This window comes from Telopea speciosissima, chromosome 6 (genome assembly GCF_018873765.1).
Source record: "Telopea speciosissima isolate NSW1024214 ecotype Mountain lineage chromosome 6, Tspe_v1, whole genome shotgun sequence".
Taxonomy (NCBI): domain Eukaryota; kingdom Viridiplantae; phylum Streptophyta; class Magnoliopsida; order Proteales; family Proteaceae; genus Telopea; species Telopea speciosissima.
Genome location: NC_057921.1, coordinates 7814405 through 7837839, shown reverse-complemented (window position 1 = coordinate 7837839; position 23435 = coordinate 7814405). Strand labels below are relative to the sequence as shown.

The 23435-nt window shown below is 42.5% G+C and overlaps 2 protein-coding genes across 3 annotated transcripts in view; both read right to left on the bottom strand.

The window, feature by feature from the left end:
* LOC122666274 (probable NADH dehydrogenase [ubiquinone] 1 alpha subcomplex subunit 12) overlaps positions 1-4741 on the bottom strand; it is a 47456-nt gene extending 42715 nt beyond the window's left edge. Inside the window, exons 1-2 of one of the 2 annotated variants that reach the window (XM_043862447.1) lie at positions 4581-4741; positions 3269-3295 (exon numbers count right to left, since the gene is read on the bottom strand). In XM_043862447.1, the coding sequence (XP_043718382.1) occupies positions 3269-3295; positions 4581-4669 (116 nt within the window). In that variant the 5' untranslated portion in view covers positions 4670-4741. The remainder of the gene's footprint in view (positions 1-3268; positions 3296-4580) is intronic. The other variant, XM_043862448.1, reaches the window with a different exon arrangement.
* A 3565-nt stretch (positions 4742-8306) lies between these two features.
* On the bottom strand, positions 8307-16115 carry LOC122665422. The gene is made up of 3 exons (XM_043861571.1): positions 15186-16115; positions 9648-9808; positions 8307-8328 (listed from the first exon to the last, which is right to left on the bottom strand). Exons 1-3 carry the CDS (start codon positions 16113-16115, stop codon positions 8307-8309), a joined length of 1113 nt encoding a protein of 370 aa, XP_043717506.1.
* Between the last annotated feature and the right edge of the window lie 7320 nt (positions 16116-23435).

Here is a 23435-nt window from a genome sequence, read left to right as displayed (position 1 = left end):
GGCGCAAACACAGATTGCAACCTAATCACATGGACATTGATAACCTATCTAGCTCTGTTGGTGGTTTGAGTATGGGTGATAGGGAGGAGGACCGACCGACATTGGCGTGCCCCATCTTTTACGCACACGCCACTCCATTGGCATCGGATTATGGTGCATCACAACCTTACGGTGGATATGGATATGGATCATCATCATATGGCGATTTAGTGGGGTAAGGGACTATGACTACGATCCCTCCCGAGGACATCTTGGATCATCTTTTGTAGATAACATCTTTGCATACCCTAGCGGACCTAGCTACCAACCTCACCGCCATACATGCGGCCAATGCCATCGCCTCTTGCTGGCGCCAACATCATATCATAGTGGATCATCTTCTTCACGGATTGGATCGATTGGTAACCCTAGTTTATATCCTAGGATAGGTTACCTACGAGTATGTTGATGATTCCATTTACTCAACACTTGTGGATGACTACGCTCGTTTCTTCTCCGATTCTATACCGTGGTCCACATATGTCCTTGAAACAGAGAAGCAATGGACGTCGACTCGGCGAGGCATGAGTGGGATTGATCCAGGGAGGCACAGTAACTACTATTAGCAGTTTAGCACTTGTAATTTGTAACTTAAGTTGTGATTTCATTAATCCATGTGTATTTAACTATTTATACATTAGGGTCGGCGACCGTATGTCAATCAAGGGTGCAAGCCCAAAACACCAATTTGAATTCACATTTTTACAATTTTATGGTTTAAATGTGTTTATTAAGCTTAAATAAGGCTGTCCATGAAGTTTCAGGCCTAGATATGGCCAAATACCCCCCGAGATGGACCCCCGAAATATTGCAGAAAAAATGCAATATCTCGGGCATATTTCGCGATATCTCGGATATTTCAGATATCTCGGTAGGCCCGAGATACCGATATATCGCGAGATATAGTACTATGGTTATAACTCCCCTTGAGTTTGATAGATGTAATCTGAACATTGACATTTTCTGTAGAATTCTTTGTATCAGCCATTACAAGAGATAGATCTTCAAAAAAAAACAGTTAGGGCAGCAGCAACTGGTTCAGGAAATTTTTCAAACACCTATAAGGCAGCAGCAGTCAATTCTTGAAACAAAGCAATAGCAGATGATTTAAGAACCACCTAACACAACTAACTCCAGTATGTAGAGGTAAAAAAGGAGCAGCAACTAACTACAGTAGGTAGAAGAGTTTGAATCTCCAATCAGCAAGAAGAAACAACTAGCAGAATATAAGGTAGAAATCGAAGAGAACAGCCAAGGGGAGATTGATATCAAATACCACCAACTTCAAATATGCAGCATAGGGATGAAAATTGAAGTGCAATCAATTGCAATCACCAACTAGAAACCATAGCATCACAACCTTGAATCAGCACAGCTCCAAAAACATCCATCCAAAATAAGTCATTTTGTCGGGGTTTTGAATCAGCACAGTTCCAAAAACATCCATCCTTGGTTGTAGATGATTGAATCTTCAAATCAGTAAGCACCATCAGTGTAGGTAGGGATAAAACACTCCATTAATATTGAGAGAAGTGGTTTTGACTCATTGCAAAAGCAGCAGTAGGTGGCTGCACACCCCAAGGGAAAATTGTGAAGGAGAGAACAACAGAAAATCATGGGAGGGTCCTCTAATCTGATTATAATTGCTCTGATACCATGTTAGAATTAGAACATCAGAATATTATAACCAGATCAAATTAATCAAAGAAAGAAGAAGAAGAAGAAATAGAAAAGGAAAAGAGAAAAGATGCACGCAAGCCTAAAGTGATGGGAGAGAACCTGCGGCTAGAACAGAATGTTCTGCTGCAGGTTTGTCCCTATTATATTTATAATCAAAACTGTTAGTAGCAGAAAAATAGAAGTTGAAGAAGAGGAAGAGGAGAAAGAAGAAGAAGAGAGAAAAGGAGAGCAGGCTGAAACTCTCGTTAATTAGAGAGCTCAGGAAAGTATCTCATATTATAGATATGCTTTACTAGAGAGCTCAGGAAAGTATCTCATATTATAGATATGCTTTACAGGGGCATAAAGGTGAATCAGAAAAGCAAAAGAGCAACAAGAAGAGAAGAGAGGGATCCCTTCTCAGTATTAGTGCCATATTCCCTGATGCTAATCCCAAGAAGGGTGAGTTTCCTTTTCTACCCTTTTCTAACAAAAACAAAATAAAGGTAAGGACAATAATGCCCCTACAACTAACCGACAGTACATAAGACTTAAGTACTGACAGAAAACAAGGGAAAAAAGACTAAACTGCCCCTAATATCAACACTTCAACAAACCGCAATTGAACCAGGTTTAATAAACTAAACGAAAGACAAAAAACATGAAATAAAACTAAGTATTAAAAGCAGTAAATCAGTAACAAGTTAGGCCACGGTTTGGTCTCCTCACTTGGTCTTCTTCCTACGTGAATAGGTCTTCAGCTCTGCATCAGCAAGAACTTCAAGCAGATTGCATGTGGTACAAGTTTGGAGAGTCCAAACATACTTAGTGAGGTTTTGTTAAATCCTCAATGTTTTAGGTTACCATATTAACCTATAGATAATTTTGTAGACTAGAAAAAGTAGCATACTCAAAGAGGTTTTGATCTTCAGGAAGAAACTTTCAGAGTTTGTTCAAATGCCAGGAGATCTACTTTAAGATTCTTGATTAAAAGCCTCAAGTTGATATAAATATTTAACCAGAAAAAGCAAATAACTTATTGAGATTCATAATTTCCAGTTTTGCTGTTCATACAGCAAATGTATCCATGTAACAAGTAGATTGGGCGAGGGGAAGAATTTCTAATTTGAAGCAAATATGACAGTCTGAACTTCATAAGCACCCTTTTTTTTTCCGCGGGAGGGGGGTAGAGGAATTGGGGCTGATTGACGCCATACCTCATGTTTGGACATTGGACATTGGACATTGGACAGTCCTTAACTGCTTTTGACAAAATGTGTTTCGATTCTTCTATTTTATTTGTTCAAAACTAAGCTAGATTGACCTTATAGGCTTATACTACACTAATTAGCTAAACCTTCCAAATGCATAGTAGGCCTATGCATTCCTGTCAATTTTTTCTTACAGCCACCTTTAATCACTCATTCTGAAACCTTAAGAATTGACCCAACTATAGGATGGTCAGAGATAATCTACAAAGCAGAAGCATATGTATCATCAACTATCAGCCTCTCAATATGAGATTTACTCAAAAATCTCTAAAGTGGCTAGTAATAGAAAATTGACTTACAAAAGGTTTCCATCCAAAAGGCACTTCCTGCACAATTTAAAAACAAAGGAAATAGGTCATGTAACATGAATATAGAAATATAATTTGAAACAACAATAGAAGGGAAACAGGAACTTCAGATTTTTATTTTTTTTTAATCAGGAACTTCAGGTTGAATGACAAAAAAGAAACATGGGCTCTATAGAAGAAAACATTTCACATATGAATGCCATAGCCAGAGAATCACTAACACAAGGGAGCTACAATGTCCATCTCCACACCCATATGGAGGCCAAGTTAAGTAATTTGGAGTACTAAAGCAGGTACCAACATCACTTACTCCTATAGTAGTGATTTCTATTCATAGATGTTGAAGTAAACTCAGACGATATGGCAAGGATATCTTCCCTTCCTGATATTATGAATGCTTTCTAAATGAAATCATTAACATGATTTTACGAGCTTCCCCCTCTACCTTCCTTTGTTTCTTCTTTAACTTCCCCCTCTTCCCTTTTTCCCCAGGTTGATATGTGTATTCGAGCCTAGGGTAATTTCAGAAAGAATGTGAAAGGCCAGTTAGAACATCCAACAACAAAAGTTGCAATCAGGTAGACCTCAATAAAAACATCATTATATATAGTCCACATAGAAGATCCAATTATATCAAAATGAGTGGGGTGGGCAGGTTGACTATTTGAGAACTACTTATTCCTTTCAGAGAAAAAACATATTGCAGTCTGTATGCTTGTCATTTGTAGTATACCAAGGGAAGAATTTATCCATAAAAACCTATAAGCATCCCTTTTCTTTGCAATAGAGACATCTTTACAGATTTACTCCATTTTCTCATCTATACTCTACAAGTTGGTTTTTCTATTGAGCCAATTTTTTTCATTTCCCGTAACTTTGTCAGCGGAGGGGGTCAAACATTAAATCTCCCAAAAAAAAATCATCTTTACATTTACAATCATGATCATGGGGAAACTTAACTCAAATCCATGAGAAGAAAATAGCCACAAGCCAATCTCTGCAACATATAATCTCACCAAATCTAATTGTCAAAACGTTTAACCATAAAAAATAAATAGCGAAAGTTTCAAATAAAATCCAGAGCTTGATTTCTTCTTTTTCTTCCTCTTAATCATAAATATTCAAAAGCATCTAAACCCAAATAAATTATTTCAAACAGCATTCACAAGCGAATTCGATACACATTTTGAAAACGCAACGACAGAATCAAAAGAATTCATTCTTGTATTCACTTTTTAAAAAATTTCCTACATGAGATCTAGAGTATGAAAAAATGGGACAGAAGGGAAGGGGGGGAACTAACGTGTATCCTTCTTCCCTGAGCTCCCTCAAGACATTTCCGATGCCCTTCTCCCTAATCGTCTTCAACGCATTCTTCAGCAACGAAGCCATCTCTCTCTCTCTCTCTCTCTCTCTCTGGGTTCTTTCGTCCACTCTTGCCTGTTTCTTAAGGTGCTGGTCACGTGGTTATTCTTCCATTATCACGTGCGATGGCTCCTTGATTTTAGGTTTTGGTTCTGTTTAGGAACGGCCAGAACCGCACGGACAAGGGTTGAATTGGTTCTGCCATGGACACTGGCTTGCCTCTCTTGGCCTTGATGAATATGTATAAGGTTGAGGGATTCAATGTCAAACCCTGCCCCTGATTGGCTGAAATTTCTGTTAAAGAACAGGAACCCCTGACCATGCAACTAGGATCACTGTGGAGCATTACTCCAGTGACATGGATCAATGAAGAAACCCTGTGCAAGTCCTCCTATATACCTGTTAGAAGATGGATAGCAGACTCCTGCACTTGCACAGCTCACAGCCTGATGTATGGCTTGAACCCTGGGTAATCTCTCTCCTCCCCAATACTATGGGACCCACCTATGGAAAATGTGCCAAAAACCCTTAATGGGCTTGTGGGGACAATACCCTGACTTAGGGTCAAACCCCTGTGCAAGCCCCTTTGAGTTTCAGTTGCTAGAATTCTCTGGGCGATGCAGCAAAGGCCCAGTGACATCAGCCAGTGACAGATTCTGCATATTTTTTATTATTTTTATTGTGGGGACCACCCAATATGAACATGGGCACCCTCCACTGATAGAGGGGAGTCTGAGGGACCACCTCATGCTCTCAGTTCACTGTGGACCCCACCAGTGAGCCCAGAATCAGTCAAAATCAAGTTAAAAACTGATTTTTAAAAAGGGACCTAAGGACCAAACAGGCCTTAGTTGGTCTTGGTCTATAAATAGGGGAGGCTTAGGCTCATTTAGAGCTCTTGTTCTCTGCTGAAACCGAGAGGAGAGAAAGAGAGGAAAATGGAGAGAAAGAGAAGAAGGAGGAGAAGAAGGAAGGAAGAAGAAGAGGGGGAGTCTACTGCAACCCTGCACCAGCCTGAGCTCGAGCTGCTCCTACCCTTGCTCAGGTATAAAATCACCTATAAACACCTACTGTTCCCATTCTCCTCTCTGATTTTCTGTGTTTACGCTCTCTGGGCAGCCCAAACTAGCTAGGGTTTGCCCAGTATTGGTCCAGATCTGCCATGCAGACCTTGTGCATGGAAGATCTGGAATATTTTTATGCATTTTAAACATTTAGTTATGTTGTTCTTGTGAGCCGAATCTGGCTGTGCACAGCTGCATTGCCCAGATTCACTTCTGATGAGCTGATTTGAGTCCTGGGTGCTAGCTAGGGCTGTAGAGATCAAACCCTAGATGATTGCAGCCCTGGACCCTCATTTGGCATGCTTTTCCAACCCTGCATGTGGTTGAAACCAACTCCCAAGCTTAGCCAAAACCCTGAATACTATTCATCTGGGCTACTTGGGCAGCCATTGTCAGCCTAAAGGTGACCATGAGGTAGGCCACCTCAGGGGCTACCAGACCCCCCTGACATGCAAGGGATCCATTTAGGGCTCAGCCTTGCAGGCCCCACCTTGGAAACTCAGCCTGCATCGATTCTGCAGGCACTGTCCAATGCAGCAAGGCCTAGAGACATTGCCCAGTGATGGAAAATGGGCTGTTTTGATGGACAGACTTAGGGTTTCTCACCTATTGGCCCTTGGACACTGTGAGAAGGTGGGAAATGACTGAAATACCCTTCCTCACAACTGTTCTTTATTGAGAATGCTTTGGAATCCTAGTGGGCCCTGCAAGTAAAGGTAACCCTGCTGTGCTTGGTCCTACAGCACAAACAAGCTGTGTACAGCACTATAAGCATATCTTAGACTAGGGTCAGGTACAACCATCAAAATGACTATTCTACCCTTGGTGCCACTGACACTGGTTAAAGCACCAGGGCCTGACCTAAGGCCCCAAGGCATGGCCTAGTGATTCCAAGAGTGAACCAATTGAACCCCGAGTCAACCCAGTAAGGTTAGGGTAACCCTAGGACTTCTAATGACAGACTGATAACCTAACATGGCAACTTTTGATTTACATCTAGGACTTGATCCTGTGCTCGAGGACAACAACCAGACAACTGCTGGAACTGAATTTGTGACTGAGTACCTAGAGCCAAGTACTATTGAGTGAATAATAGTATCATATGTGTAAATGTAATCATGCTCTGATGCCGGCTAATTAAGAATTGGAATTATAAATGCTGTGATATTTATTTCTGTTTAAAGCTATTTAAATCACTGCATATTGAATGACTGTTGATCAACTTAGAGAATGTTTGCTTGATGAGTGTCTGCTACACTAGATGCTGTAGTTGGCTTGGAAATCGGGCCTGTGGTAGCCCGTATTATGGGGTACGATTGACACCGCTTGACTCATACGATGCCATATAGACATGGGGCTAGAGTTTCATCACCCGTGCCACGCACCCTTGCCAACAGGAGTTAAGGTGTTGGATGCCTGTGGGGGCGACCATCAAAATATGAGAAAAGAGAAAAAGAAATGAAAAGAAAACAGTAATAGTGCATGAAATGAATAGAACACCGAAATGGTGCACATAGGCTATAAGCCAAAAAAGAGATGAAAGAAAGAAATGGATTGTCCCACGGGTTAATCATAGAGGGCTGGTCAGGCTGACCTTGGTGAACGAATGCGGGAGCTGACTAGTCCTCTCCAACAACTCAATGGGTGTATCGCGGGGAGGGGTTAGAAGCCCGCACCAAGGATACATGTATGGGGAATTGTAGTGGCACAGACCCGACTTAGTTGTAATGGTAGGTGGTTAATAATAAAATCTGGACTTGCATATCATGTAGGATCATATGAATTGTGAATTGTGATTGCATATGCATGCATGATTGATGTTATTTGCTCACGAGCTCAGTGGGGCTCACACTCTGTTATATATGTTTTTCCTTAGATGATTTTGCAGGTGGATGCAGCTGTGGCATGGCGGGTCATCTTGAGGAGGAGACTTTTGGTTGTTATGATGATGTTGGTGTGGACCCCGACGGAAGCCATACCGATCTTGTACACATTTTCGGTGGTTGTTGATGAAGACCATTGAAGTGTGTTCATGATAGCTTTTTGACTTGGGGACTCCTTTTGGGTTATCTGGAGTTATCCCCGTTCTGACTTGTTGGTTGTATTTTTTTTTTTACTTTTCCTTTTTGGGGTTGAGTATGCTCGCCCTGTATATGTTTATGTATGTAGTACTGTACATATCAGCTTTGTATCTTTGTTTTCTTTGCATGTGGGTTGATGGGAAATGTTAACCTTTTATATGTATATATTATCGCCGTTTCCCTGTATCGCTACGTTTCCTTTTGTTTATTAAGTTGTAGTTACCTGCGACACTCTAATCTTGCCTTTGGAAAAGATGGTTGTGGTTCCATATCGTAAGCACTGCTTCTAGATCTGTGGGATTTGGCGGATTGCCGTTATGTAATTCGGGTCACCTACCCAATCCTCCTAGGGGGTGGTTTGGGGTGTGACAGAGCTTGGTATCAGAGCGTGAGGCTCTTCTTACGATTATGGATTGCAGACTAGGAGCTTTAAACAATAAAACATGCAAGAATTAAAAACCACAGGGGAGGTAGATGCAATTAAGTAAAGATGCAAGATTTTCATTAACTCAGCAATAATTACAAAGGTTTGATTGCATAACTGCAATTCAACAAATACATAAACTGAAAACAAAGAAAGAAAAATACATAAGCATAGGAAAAAAAATAACTAAGATGATCATGACCACGTAGCAAGAGAAGGTCCAGAACTGCTGGAACTACTCAGAAGGAGGTACATCGCTCGGCGGAGGCTGAGTCTGGCGAGAGTCAACTCTGTAGAACTTATCCCAGAAATCTAGACACTGCTCCACAGACCCCACTCTCTTCTCCAAGGAAGTAAAGCCCCGATCCACTCTAGTTGCCAAGCTAGAGAGCTGAGTGCCAAGACTCTGGAAGTGTGTCATCATCTGTGCCCAATCAGAAGGACCTGGAACCTGTGAGCTAGTGGCACCGGTCGTCTCGTAAGAAGGTAAGTCTGTAAACTGAGTGCTAAAGCCCTCAAGATCATCTGGACCTATCCCCTGCTCCTCTGCATGAAGACCCTGGGTGTTACCCTCAATGTCCCTCTGCTCATCCATACCCTGGACATCCTTATCATGCCCCACTCCCTGCTCTCTACCCTGTTGCTCACCCTCAGGCATCTCCATCTATTCCTCACCCTCTACTGGATCCTCACCAGGAACTTTCATCTTCAAGATAGAAGTCTTATCTATAGGTCTAGATCGGACCCTATCAATGAACTCGCCCTCCAATGGAACCCCAAAATATCGAAAGATCAAGGTGAGGAATCTCCCATAGGGAAGGTTCCCATCAGCTGGGTTCCGTGCTTGATAGAGCATCACCTAAAGTAACAGATACGGGAGGTTGATGACTGGACCCCCCTGACCAACTTCCAAGAGGCAGTAGGTAATGTATGCTCTCATCATGGAAATACTGCCCTTGTTTCCACCCTTAGGATAAATATTGTAGGTTACACACCTACTGATCACCCTGGCACTAGGTCTGTAGGCAGTCTCAGACTTAGGTGTGTTCCCTGAACCTGTCAAAGCCTCGAAGACCGTCCTCCTGGTCTCCAAGGAAAACATATTTGAAATATCCATACGGAGCTGATAGTACACCCGCTCTCCTGTGTCTGGTAAACCCAAAATCTCTGCCAACAGGGCAGTGGACAGCCTGATATCCACTCCCTTGACTCTACTTAATAGTGAAAAGTTTTGCGCCCCGGATGGCATGAAGTTACAGTAGAAGTACCGAACCAAGTTGGGATAACAAGGCTCGGTAGGGGATAGCATCGATGCCCAACCTAGGGCATTGAATTTGGCAAAGAGGCCATATTGGTGGAAGTCCTCTACCCGTACCACCCAGCCATTCACTATCTTTACAGAAGCAAAATTCTTCCATTCTTTGGCATGCTCATACCTGGAGAAAAGATGGTGATCGAAACCTGGCTCCTCAGAAGACAAATCCTCTCTAGGAGATGATGGTGGAACCGAAGAAGAATAGGAAGACTCCTCGGATTCAACTCGTAGCCTCTTTTGGGCTACCAATTTCCGAGTAGTACGACGACTAGAAGACATTTCCTACAATGAATAGCAAGAACAATAGAGTTAGGGCAAGGAAAACAATAGGAAACCAAAAGGAAGAGATAAAATAGGGTAAGTGTTAAGCAAGCATACCTAAACACGTGTAGATGTACGAAAACCCCGGAGAATCGCAAGGATTTGGTGTAAAAGTGGCCCCCTCACCCTACAAGAACCTTTCCCAAGAGTTTAGAAGAGTTTAGAAGGGAATAGAAAATAAATGGGCCCCTCTCGGACTTAAAAACCTGCTCCCCAATTCTCTGGGCGATGTGGCAACGCCCAGAGACATCGCCCAGTGTGTGCAGAATTGCTGTTTTTGGGTTGTTTACATGTAGGGACTTGAGATTTGACCATATTAACCTCAATAAACATAAAATATGAACTTTCACAGATGGTTTTGAAAAAAATATGTATAAAAAAAATATAATAATTAAATAAGTACTAAGCAAACACAACTTTCTAAAACCCAAAGGGATGAAATTTCTGTAAAGGGTTGTATAGAACACATAGGACTTGGAAAAAAAAGAAAAGAAAAACTTTTGTTGATGTGTTTATGATAAATATTTAATATATGATAAATGTGTATAATGGTTGGTGTATACTACCTAGCTACTACATGTCTAAATATTGTGATGTACGAACTGCTTGGTGTGCTGCTATGCAAACAGAACTTAGATATGTAAGTATGTTGTAATAAGGGATTAGTAAGTACGGGAAGCGTAGATCTCATCCTAATCAAGGCTTTGGATAGTTGAGAATAGGACCTAATGGGGTTCGTAGCAAATCGAACACCTAGATGCTAAGGTACCTTGAGCCAACCCAAGAATTTGTTTCATTGATCTTTAGTTGTTTAAGTTTCAGTAGTTGTGTACTTAATTCTTTTAATTAAGTATGCCTTTATGCCTAGAACCATTTGATGTGACAGGACCTATTACCTCAGCCAGCCTGGAAACCCTGACGTCATGCAACTTATCAGGCAACTGAGAAGGAGGTTGATTAGGATACGTGATACCCGAGCCCGTGCCGAGAACCTACTAGTAGTATACTTAGCTCTTGCAGAAGTTACCGAGCAAGGAGAATGGGATTTCTACTTAACATTAGTCGAAGAGGTTACAGCCGACATAGGGTATTTGCACGCGATGGAATTTGTGACCGGGAAGAAGCTGGAGATGCTTGCCTGCTAGATCAGGTAATTAATTAAAAGCCTTTATTTAAAAATCTGAAAATTTTCATTAGTGCCATGCATAGCATATTGACACATAAAATGCATAAGAAAGAGAAACACAAAGTATTCAATAAAATACATCACCTAACAAACCAAGATAATGAAGCTAACAATTCCACCTTATTGGTGAGACTCATGATACTCATTAGAACTGTGGACTGGATTTGTACCTGCTTAGTTAGGAAACAACTATTTACCCCCATAGATGAAATTGGGAATATTGAACTCGCTCCTCTTTTTAGAGAAGCAACAATGGTCAACACTAGAAGTTCTCGTGGAGGTCGTAAAGGTAAACAACCTAGAGTTGTACCGGAGGTTGAGCTGCCCAATGGAACTGAGGCTCAAAACTCTGAGGCATCAGCTGCTTCATCAGAAGCACCAGCAGCTGCACAAGCTACTGCAGCAGCACCTCAGCAAAGTGTGGCAGCCGACGACGTGACTGCATTCATGACCACGATGATACGGACCATGCAACAACAACAAGAGTTGCTTGGTCAGATGTCTACACAGTTTGCAACTATGATGCATGAACGCGCTGCACCACCACCACCACCGAATCGACCCGTACTATTTCCACCACCAGTACCTCAACATTTAGCGGAAAATTCTACCACCAAGGTGATGGAGTGATTCAAGAAACTCCAACCGCCTGCATTTTCAAAAATAACATTAAAAGCAAAGCAGCCGGAGCGGTGGATCAGTGCCCTGGAAAAGGCATTTAAAGTACTCGAGTGCACGGAAGCACAAAAGATTATTTATGCTGTTTATCAGTTGCAAAATGAAGTCAAAGCTTGGTGGAAGGCAACTAGGCCTAATTTGGATGCTGCTCACCCAAATCCCACTTGGGAACAATTTAAGGAAGTTTTCTTCAAGAACTATTTCCCTAAGAGTTTTAAGGATAGGAAAGAAGCAGAATTTATTGCACTGGTGCAAGGAACTAAATCAGTGTTGGACTATCAATAGCGATTTGAAGATCTGTTCCATTTTTCTCCAGACCACCTAAAAGGGGAAGTTAGTAAGGCCAAGAAATTTGAGAAGGGACTCAAAACTGAGATCGGGTCAGTTTTGTTAATTATGAACATTCGGGATTATGCTCAAATGGTTGATAAGGTGAAGACATTGGAGGATAAATTCAAAGAAAAAGAGAAAGAAAAGACTGTGACGCCATCTAGTTTGAATAAAAGGCCAAATAATTTTCAAACCTATGGTTGGCCAAATAAAGTTTATCGAGGAACAAGTTCAAGCCCTACTCCAACTCTGTATCGTAGGCCGAGCGTAGGTCAGAAATCTTTTCACCCCACATTCACTCGACCTGCTCAACCTACTACGAGTCAAGCAACGACAGCAGCTTCGCCAGCCCAACCATCAACAAGTCAAGCGAGCAAAGCTTCAACACCTGGTGCTCCACCCTTTAAGTGCTATCTGTGCAACAAGGAAGGACATATGGCCAGAGATTGTAGATCGAGTGGATATGGCAACAATTCATCAAACCAGCCCTATACTAGGCCATTTCAACGACGGGATAATCGGACACAAGGAAAGGTGTACGCTTTGACGAATGAAGAAGCTGAGGCAAACCCCGACGTATTGATAGGTATGTTGCTTAACACTACTTAACTACAGGGAATAATTGTCTTACTTCATGTAACCTAAATTAGCTAAGAACCCTAGGTACCCTGAATGTCTCAACCAAATCCGCACGAGTACTATTCGACTCGGGCGCAACCCACTCTTTAGTCTCCTCAACCTTTGCGAGTAAGATGAAAGAACAACCAAGAGATATCGGGCATGAGTTAGTAGTCAGCACACCGACAGGGAGTGTCGTGAGTTTGAAGGAGGTCTACAATCCTTGTCAAATTGAAATTTGTGGGAAGAATCTAACCGCACGGTTAATAAAGATGGATATAAATGATTTTGATGTGATACTAGGCATGGATTGGCTGTCTGCCTATGGTGCGAACGTCTTAGGTGTAGAGAAAAAGATAAAGTTTAAACTGGAAGATGGGTCAGACTTCACCTATTAAAGTGACAACAACAACAACCATAACCTTATCCCAACTAAATGGGGTCGGCTACATGGATCCAATAGATGCTAAGGCAGTGATGGAGGTAAGAGAGATAAGAAAAAGTAAAAAGGAAAATAAGTAAAGGTAAAAGTTGAAGCAATAGTCAAAGCAGCATCCTAGGAACATCCCCCTACAAGGGGTCGGCTACACCGGTCCTAGTCCTCCAAACAACTCTATCCGTAGTCATACTAGGATTGAGCCCTACCACATGCATATCCTTTCTTACTACTTCACCAATAGTCATCTTAGGCCTGCCTCTATCCCTTTTAGCTCCGTTAAGTTGAATCTGATCACTTTTCCTTACTGGTGTATCTATGGGTCTCTGTTGGACATGACCATACCACCGCAGATGGCTCTCACGGAGCTTGTCTTGGATTGGTGCAACTCCCAAATCAGTTCTAATACAATCGTTCCTTACTCTATCTCTCCTGGTCTTGTCGCACATCCACCTCAACATCCTCATCTCCGCTACACTCATCTTATTTATATTATTCTTCTTAACTACCCAACATTCTGCCCCATAAGTCATAGCTGGTCTTATTATTGTCTTGTAGAATTTTCCTTTAAGCTTAACAAGCATGCGTCTGTCACATAACACTCCCGATGCACCTCTCCACTTCATCCATCCCACTTTAATTTTATGGGAAACATCATCCTCTATATCACCCTCTTTATTAATGATTGACCCCAGGTATCGAAAGCATTCACTTTGTGGTAGCTCTGGCTCCTCAAGTTTCACCACTTCATTTCCGCTCCTGGTTTGACTGAAGTTACACATCATATATTCTGTCTTTGTTCTGCTTAACTTAAACCCTCTTGATTCCAAGCTTCATCTCCATAATTCCAATTTTGCATTAATCCCTTCCATTGTCTCATCTATCAAAATAATATCATCAGCGAAAAGCATACACCAAGGAACCTCATCTTGGATGTGTCTGGTTAAATCATCCATGATGAGTGCAAACAAATAAGGGCTTAGAGCTGATCCTTGGTGTAGCCCAATTGTAATTGGGAATTCTCTACTTTGGCCCTCTGCAGTTCTGACACTGGTTACCACGCCCTCATACATGTCCTTAATTAAATCCACATAGCTACTTGAGCCCATTCTCTTGTTTAGGACATGCCAAATGAGCTCTCTAGGGACTCTGTCATAGGCCTTTTCTAGGTCTATAAAGATCATATGGAGGTTCCTTTTGTTAGTTCTAAAAACTTCCATAAGCCTCCTTAACAGGTAAATAGCCTCTATTGTGGATCTCCCTGGCTTAAAACCAAATTGGTTCTCCGAAATATCAGTCTCTCTTCTTATGTGGGCTTCAATGATTTTTTCCCAAAGCTTCATGGTATGACTCATTAGTTTTATGCCTCTATAGTTGTTGCAGTTCTGGATATCACCTTTATTCTTATAAGTCGGGACTACAGTGCTTCTCCTCCACTCATCTGGCATTTTCTTTGTACTAAATATCCTATTGAACAGCTTGGTTAGCCAAGATACATCCTGTACTCCTAAGCTCTTCCATACTTCAATTGGGATCTAATCCGGTCCCGGTGTTTTACCTACCTTCATTTTTGGTAGGGCCTCTTTAACTTCGGCCTCACCAACTCTTTGTAGATACCCATGGCATGGGTTGGCTTCAAGAGTATTCCTCTCTACTTCTGAATCTATCCTATCGGTCAAGATAGTTCCATTTAGTAGGTTGTAAAAATATTCACCCCATCTCTCCAAAATGTCATCATCTCGTATTAGTACTCTACCATCCTCACTTTTAATGCATCTAACATGGTCCAGATCTCTGTTCTTCTTTTCTCTTATTTTAGCTATCCGATAGATCTCATTTTTCCCGTCATTTGTATTAAGTTTTTCATAAAGGTCATCATATTTCTTCGCTCTAGCTTTTCCCACAATCCTCCGAGCTTCCTTTCTAGCTGCATAATATCTCACTTTGTCCTCTGTTTCGCTAGTCCTTTGCCAGGTCTTAAAACACTCTTTCTTAGTCTTAATGGCTACTTGGACCTCATCATCCCACCACCAAGTCTCTTTAGGGGCCAGGCACATACCCTTTGAGATCCCTAGCACTTCTTTAGCAACCTTCTTAATATAAGTCGTCATCTCAATCCACATCTCATTGGTATCTCCCTTAAAGTCCCACTTTCCTTGTAGAGTTACTTTATCGATAAATGACTCTAAGAGAACTCCTTGTAGTCGCCCCCATCTTATCTTAGGGCAAACCTGATTCGCCTTCTTACGTTGCCTCGTACCAAGGTACATATCTAAGACCACCACTCTATGTTGAGCGGTTAAGCTCTCTCTAGGAATAACCTTACAATCCTTATATAGAAGTCTGTCAAACCTTCTAGTTAGGAAGAAATCTATTTGGCTTGCATGTTGTCCACTCTTGTAGGTAACTAAATGTTCTTCTCTCTTCTTAAAAAAGGTATTTACGATGCACATATCAAACGCTATCGCAAAGTCTAACACTGAGATCCCCTCTTCATTCCTCTCCCCAACCCCATATTCTCCGTGAACTTCTTCATAGCCTCTTCGATCTTTGCCCACATGTCCGTTAAGGTCACCTCCGATAATAATTTTCTCTCCCTTGCCAAAACCTTGCACTAAACCATCCATGTGTTCCCAGAATTGTATTTTAACACTCTCATCTAAGCCTGCCTGAGGCGCGTAGACACTTACAATGTTGATAACCTCGTTGTCTAGCACCAGTTTGATAGATAAGATCCTCTCTCCAAATCTTTTAACATCCACTACTTCATTCTTAAGGTCTTTGTCCACAACTATACCCACTCCACCTCTCCTACTTTCATTTCCCAAGTACCACAGTTTGAAGTCATCTAACGCCTTGGCTTTGTGGCCCTTCCATCTCGTTTCTTGAATGCAGGCAACATTAATCCTTCTTCTCTGCATAACATCTATCAGCTCCATACTCTTGCCCGTCAATGATCCAATGTTCCAGGATGCAAATCTAATCCTATGCTTACGAACAAGATTAGTATGAGAGGGCATGATATAAGAAAAGATAATGGATAATCAAAAAAAAAAAAAAAAATTATTAGGATCCATGCAAAAGGGATTCGCTGGATATAATATAGTGCCGGCTACCTACCTGATGCACCAAAATAGGAGAAATACTATATAGTTTATAGATGCAGTACGAAAAGTAAGGTTAAAAGGGTAGCGTACCAAGAGATTATTTAAAACATTGCATAGATAAACAAAATAGGTACACAAGAATCAGGTCAGACCATAATAGACCAGGCCACTACATAGTCAGTCCCACTATACTAATGGGTACAAGAGTGTAATAAAACAATAAGCAAGAGTAGATAATGCAAAACAATGATACACTAAATACTAAGACAATGGTATGAATATTTAAATCCAAAGGAGGTACCGTGATGTAAAGGAACAATACAATAATGTACAAGAACAATATGCAGACAGAGGCAATACAGCATGTATAGGCAAGATCATACAACACCAAATATAGGTACACAAAATACAACAAGATATAATAAAACAATTCAGCTAGCAATTAGACAAAACCAACTAAGGCAATGGTAGGAATAATCCGAAGGGGTACAGTAGTGTAAAGGTCACTATGCAAACAAAGTGAATAATATATAATTATCACCACAATACAACACAATAGTGAAATTTCCTGCCTATCACCAAAATTACCAACAGAATATTGCAAGGCAGAGAGGTACCAATGCAGCGCGCTCAGGGTCGGTGAATCACTGGCAGTCGTCGTGGATTAAGTAGAAACAGGTGATGGTGGAGGGACCAAACACCTAAAAGAGGTCAGACAGGGGGGGAGAGAGACAGAGAGTCTAGTTAAGAGAGGTTAGAGAGAGAGAGAGAGAGAGAGAGAGAGGAGGTCTATGGATGGAAGAAATCAATGGAGAGATGTTTTAGTTTCTGGTGATTAGAGAGAGGGAGAGGATGAATATAGTAGAGAGAGATCAAGTGGGTTCGGGGTAAAGGAGAATAGAGATATTGATTTAGGTTCCGGTTTGAGCGAGGGAGAGGATGGGTATAGTAGAGGGAGATCGATCGGTGTTGGTGTAGATTCTGGCGGTAGGGTCGACGAGAGATGCTATGGGTGGAAGAAAATCGATGTGCGTGGGGTCCGGGAGAGAGACGATAGGTATAGGAAATTGATGGAATCAGTGTGTACAGAGGTAATCCGTTGATGGCTTTAGGGAGGAGAGATCGGTGAGAAGTAATCGAAAAGATCAGAGGGGCGAAGTCTGGGGAGGAGGTGAGGAGAGTGGGGGTTATACTTACCTGTGAGCAACTTCACCGGCCTCCGCTACCTAGGGAGATGGGGGTGGGAGTCGACCGTTAGCGGTGAACTTTCAGAGAAGAGCGTAGGGACCGTTAGTGGTGACCACTACTCAATAAGCCTCCTCACCTATCAAAGTGAACCAAGAAGGAAATCCAGAAGGATAACATTATTCGCACTTCAGGCGCAAAAGCTACTTGACGAAGGATGCCAAGGCTTTTTGGCCACTATGATAGACACAGAGGCAAAGGTAAAACCCTTGGAGGAACTCCACGTTGTCAGAGAATTTCCTGATGTATTTCCAAAAGATGTGACTCAGCTGCCGCCGGACCGCGATATAGAGTTCGCGATTAATCTGATCCCTGGTGCAGCACCGGTATCTAAGGCCCCATATCGTATGGCACCCATTGATTTGAAAGAATTGTAGACACAACTTCAAGACCTGCTGAAGAAGGGATTCATTCGACCCAGTGTATCACCCTGGGGAGCACCTATGTTGTTCGTAAAGAAGAAGGATGGTAGCATGCGGCTGTGTATCGACTACCGCGAGTTGAATAAACTGACGATAAAAAATCGATATCCGTTGTCGTGTATCGATGACCTACTTCATCAGCTACAAGGAGCGAGAGTTTTCTCCAAGATTGATCTTAGGTCGGGATACCATCAACTGAAGATCAAGAGCGGCGACATTCATAAAATGACGTTCCAAACTCGATACGGACATTACGAATTTTTAGTTTTGTCGTTCGGATTAACCAACGCCCCGACAACATTCATGGATATGATGAATAGAGTGTTCCATGACGTGCTGGATAAGTTCGTCATAGTATTTATTGATGACATCCTGGTGTACTCTAAGAATGAGGAAGAGCACGCGCGACACCTTACTTTTGTGTTGCAGCGATTGCGGGAACACCAGCTCTATGCCAAATTTAGTAAATGTGAATTTTGGCTTCACCAAATTGGTTTCCTGGGGCATATCGTCACCAACGATGGCATCAAAGTAGACCCTGACAAGGTGAAAGTGATTCTCGAGTGGGAGACTCCAAAAAATGTCACTGAGATCCAAAGTTTCTTAGGATTGGCCGATTATTACCGCCAATTTATTGAGAATTTCTCGTGTATTTCAGCGCCCATGACAAAACTCACAAGGAAGGGTGCTAAGTCTGAATGGAATGAGACATCCAAGAAGAGTTTTCAAGAATTGAAGAACCGATTGGTAATAGCTCCAGTTCTAACCATTCCGGACGGCACTGGAGGAATGGTGGTATATACGGACGCATCTAGAACAGGCTTAGGTGGCATCTTGATGCAAAGAGGTAAAGTAGTCGCATACGCCTCCAAGCAGTTGAAGGAACATGAGAAGAATTACCCCACTCATGATTTGGAGTTGGCAGCGGTAGTCTTCACGTTGAAAATTTGGCGACATTACCTATACGGTGAAAAGAGTGAAATCTTCAGTGATCACAAAAGCCTGAAGTATTTCTTCACCCAAAAGGAGCTGAACATGAGATAGAGACGGTGGCTGGAATTGGTGAAGGATTATGACTATGAAATCCAGTACCACCCTGGTAAGGCCAATGTTGTGGTGAATGCATTAAGCAGAAAATCTCAGACTGCGTCCCTCGCATCTTTGGTCGTAAATGAGCAATTAATAGAAGAAGCTCGGAGATTTGATCTGGAACTCGTGATCGAAGGAACGGCTATGCAATTAGCAGCTATGGACCTACAGCCGTCGATACAAGAAGAAATAATTGCGAAACAACCTTTGGATCCTGAGCTGGCCAAAATAATTTGGGAAGTACAACAAGGTGTCCATAGGGACCCGGATTTTTTATTGGTGCAAGATGGTGCATTGAAGTTTCAAGACAGGTTGTGTGTGCCTAACGATTATGATGTCCAAGACCGAATTCTTAAAGAGGCACACAGCTCACCCTATACTATCTACCCCGGAAGTAGAAAGATATACAAAGACTTGAATAGGTATTACTAGTGGATGGGAATGAAAGAGACCATAGCAGTATATGTGTCCAAGTGTCTCATCTGCCAGCAGATAAAAGCAGAAAGACACCAACCGTATGGTTTATTGCAGCCACTTCCCGTACCTGAGTGGAAGTGGGAGAGAATCACAATGGATTTGGTGACGAATCTGCCCAATACTAGAAAGGGCATGAATGCAATTTGGATGATCGTAGACGAACTGACAAAGGTAGCTCATTTCATACCAATTAAAATAAGTTATCCAATGGAGAAGCTTGCCCAGATATACATTGACAACATAGTCCGCTTACATGGCGTGCCTGTCATTATTGTGCCTGACAGAGATCCTCGATTTACTTCAAGGTTTTGGAGAAGTTTACAAAAGGCATTGGGATCTCAATTGAATCTTAGTACAGCTTTCCATCCATAGATGGATGGACAATCAGAAAGAACCATTCAGACTCTGGAGGACATGCTCCGAGCCTGTGTCTTGGAAATGAATGATAGTTGGGATGCTCACATACCACTGGTGGAATTTACATACAATAATAGCTGTCACTCCTCCATTGGCATGGCACCGTTCGAAGCACTCTATGGCAGGAAGTGCCGAACTCCGCTTTATTGGGATGAAGTTGGTGAGCGGAGATACCTCGGACCCGAAATGATTCAGGCGACTTGTGACAAGGTGGATGTCATAAGAGAGAAGATCAAGGCAGCCCAGTCTAGATAGAAAAGTTACACGGATAATCGAAGGAAAGATATCGAGTTTGAAGTCGGAGAAAAAGTATTCCTTCGAGTAACTCCAACCAAAGGACTGCTACGTTTCAACAAGAAAGGCAACTTGAGCCCAAGATTCATTGGTCCATACGGAATTCTTAATAAAGTGGGACCCGTAGCATACTGACTGGCTCTACCACCATCTTTGTCGGGTGTCCATGATGTTTTCCATATGTCAATGCTATGAAAGTATATTAACAATCCAACACATGTGCTCTCGACTGAACCTGAACAGTTGGACGTGGATATGACCTATGAAGAACGCCCCATGGAGATATTGGACAGAAAGGAGCATAACCTTCGAAACCGCACTGTTGCTTTTGTAAAAGTTTGATGGGGAAATCACCCAGTAGAAGAAGCTTCATGGGAACGAGAGGAAGAAATGAAGGAGAAGTATCCTCAACTTTTTGGATTACAAGGTAAGTAAATTTCAATGACGAAATTTTTGTAAGGTGGGGAGAAATGTCAAAACCCTGGCCCTGATTGGCTGAAATTTCTGCTAAAGAACATGACCCATAACCATGCAACTAGGATCACTATGGAGCATTACTCCAGTGACATGGATCAATGAAAAAACCCTGTGCAAGTCCTCCAATATACCTGTTAGAAGATGGATAGCAGACTCTTGCACTTGCACAGCTCACAGCCTAATGTATGGCTTGAACCTCAGGTAATCTCTCTCCTCCCCAGTACTGTGGGACCCACGTAAGGAAAATATGCCAAAAACCCCTAATGGGCATGTGGGGACAATACCTTGACTTAGGGTCAAACCCCTGTGCAAGCCCCTTTGAGTTTCAGTTGCTGGAATTATCTGGGTCATGGCACTAGGCGATGCAGCAAGGCCCAGTGACATCGCCCAGTGACAGATTCTGCATATTTTTTATTATTTTTATTGTGGGGACCACCCAATATGAACATGGGCACCCTCCACTGATAGAGGAGAGTCTGAGGGACCACCTCATGCTCTTAGTTCACTGCGGACCCCACCAGTGAGCCCAGAATCAGTCAGAATCAAGTTAAAAACTGATTTTTAAAAAGGGACCTAAGGACCAAACAGGCCTTAGTTTGTCTTGGTCTCTAAATAGGGGAGGCTTAGGCTCATTTAGAGATCTTGTTCTCTGCTGAAACCAAGAGGACAGAAAGAGAGGGAAAACGAGAGAAAGAAAAGAGGGAGGAGAAGAAGGAAGGAAGAAGAAGAGGGGGAGTCTGCTGCAACCCTACACCAGCCTGAGCTCGAGCTGCTCCTACCCCTGCTCAGGTATAAAATCACCTATAAACACCTGTTGTTCCCATTCTCCTCTCTGATTTTCTGTGTTTATGTTCTCTGGGCAGCCCAAACTAGCTAGGGTTTGCCCAGTATTGGTCCAGATCTGCCATGCAGACCTTGTGCATGGAAGATCTGGAATATTTATGCATTTTAAACATTTAGTTATGCTGTTCTTGTGAGCCGAATCTGGCTATGCACAGTTGCACTACCCAGATTCACTTCTGATGAGCTGATTTGAGTCCTAGGTGCTAGCTAGGGCTGCAGAGATCAAACCCTAGATGATTGCAGCCCTGGACCCTCATTTGGCATACTGTTCCAGCCCTGCATGTGGCTGAAACCAACTCCCAAGCTTAGCCAAAACCCAAAATACTATTCATCTAGGCTAATTGGGCAGCCATTGTCAGCCTAAAGATGGATCTGATGAATAATCCAATTGGACCATGAGGTAGGTCACCTCAGGGGCCACCAAACCCCCTGACATGCAAGGGATCCATTTAGGTCTCAGCCTTGCAGGCCCCACCTTGGAAACTCAGCCTGCATCGATTCTGTAGGCACTGGGCGATGCACTGGGCGATGCAGCAAGGCCCAGAGACATTGCCCAGTGATGGAAAATGGGCTGTTTTGATGGACATACTTAGGGTTTCTCACCTATTGGCCCCTGGACACTGTGGGAAAGTGAGAAATGATTGAAATACCCTTCCTCACATCTGTTCTTTATTGAGAATGCTTTGGAACCCTATTGGGCCCCGCAGGTAAAGGTAACCCTGCTGCACTTGGTCCTACAGCACAGACAAGCTGTGTACAGCACTGTAAGCAAATCCTAGACTAGGGTCAGGTACAACCATCAAAATGACTATTCTACCCTTGGTGCCACTGATACTGGTTAAAGCACCAGGGCCTGACCTAAGGCCCAGGGCATGGCCCAGTGATTCCAAGAGTGAACCAATTGAACCCCGGGTCAACCCAGTAAGGTTAGGGTAACCCTAGGACTGCTAATGACAGACTGATAACTTAACATGTCAACTTTTGATTTACATCTAGGACTTGATCCTGTGCTCGAGGACAACAACCAGACAACTACTGGAACTGAATTTGCGACTGAGTACCTAGAGCCAAGTACTATTGAGTGAATAATAGTATCATATGTGTAAATGTAATCATGATCTGATGCCGGCTAATTAAGAATTGGAATTATAAATGCTGTGATATTTATTTCTATTTAAAGCTATTCAAATCACTACATATTGAATGACTGTTGATCAACTTAGAGAATGTTTGCTTGATGAGTGTCTGCTAGACTAGATGCCGTAGTCGGCTTGGAATTGGGGCCTATGGTAGCCTATATTATGGGGTACGGTTGACACCGCTTGACTCATACTATGCCATATAGACATGGGGCTAGAGTTTCATCGCCCGTGCCACGCACCCTTGCCAACAGGGGTTAAGGTGTTGGATGCCTGTGGGGGCGACCATCAGAATATGAGAAAAGAGAAAAAGAAATGAAAAGAACACCGTAATGGTGCATGAAATGAATAGAACACCAGAATAGTGCACATGGGCTATAAGCCAGAAAAGAAATGAAAGAAAGAAATGGATTATCCCATGGGTTAATCACAGAGGGTTGGTCAGGCTGACCTTGGTGAACGAATGCGGGAGCTGACTAGTCCTCTCCGATAACTCAATGGGTGTGTCGCGGGAAGGGGTTAGAAGCCCGCAACAGGGATACATGTATTGGGGATTGTAGTGGCACAGACCTGACTTAGTTGTAATGGTAGGTGGCTAATAATAAAATCTGGACTTGCATATCATGTAGGATTATATGAATTGTGAATTGTGATTGCATATGCATGCATGATTGATGTTATTTGCTCACGAGCTCAGTGGGGCTCACACTCTGTTATATATGTTTTTCCTTAGATGATTTTGCATGTGGATGCCGCTGTGGCATGGCGGGTCATCTCGAGGAGGAGACTTTTGGTTGTTATGATGATGTTGGTGTGGACCTCGACGGAGG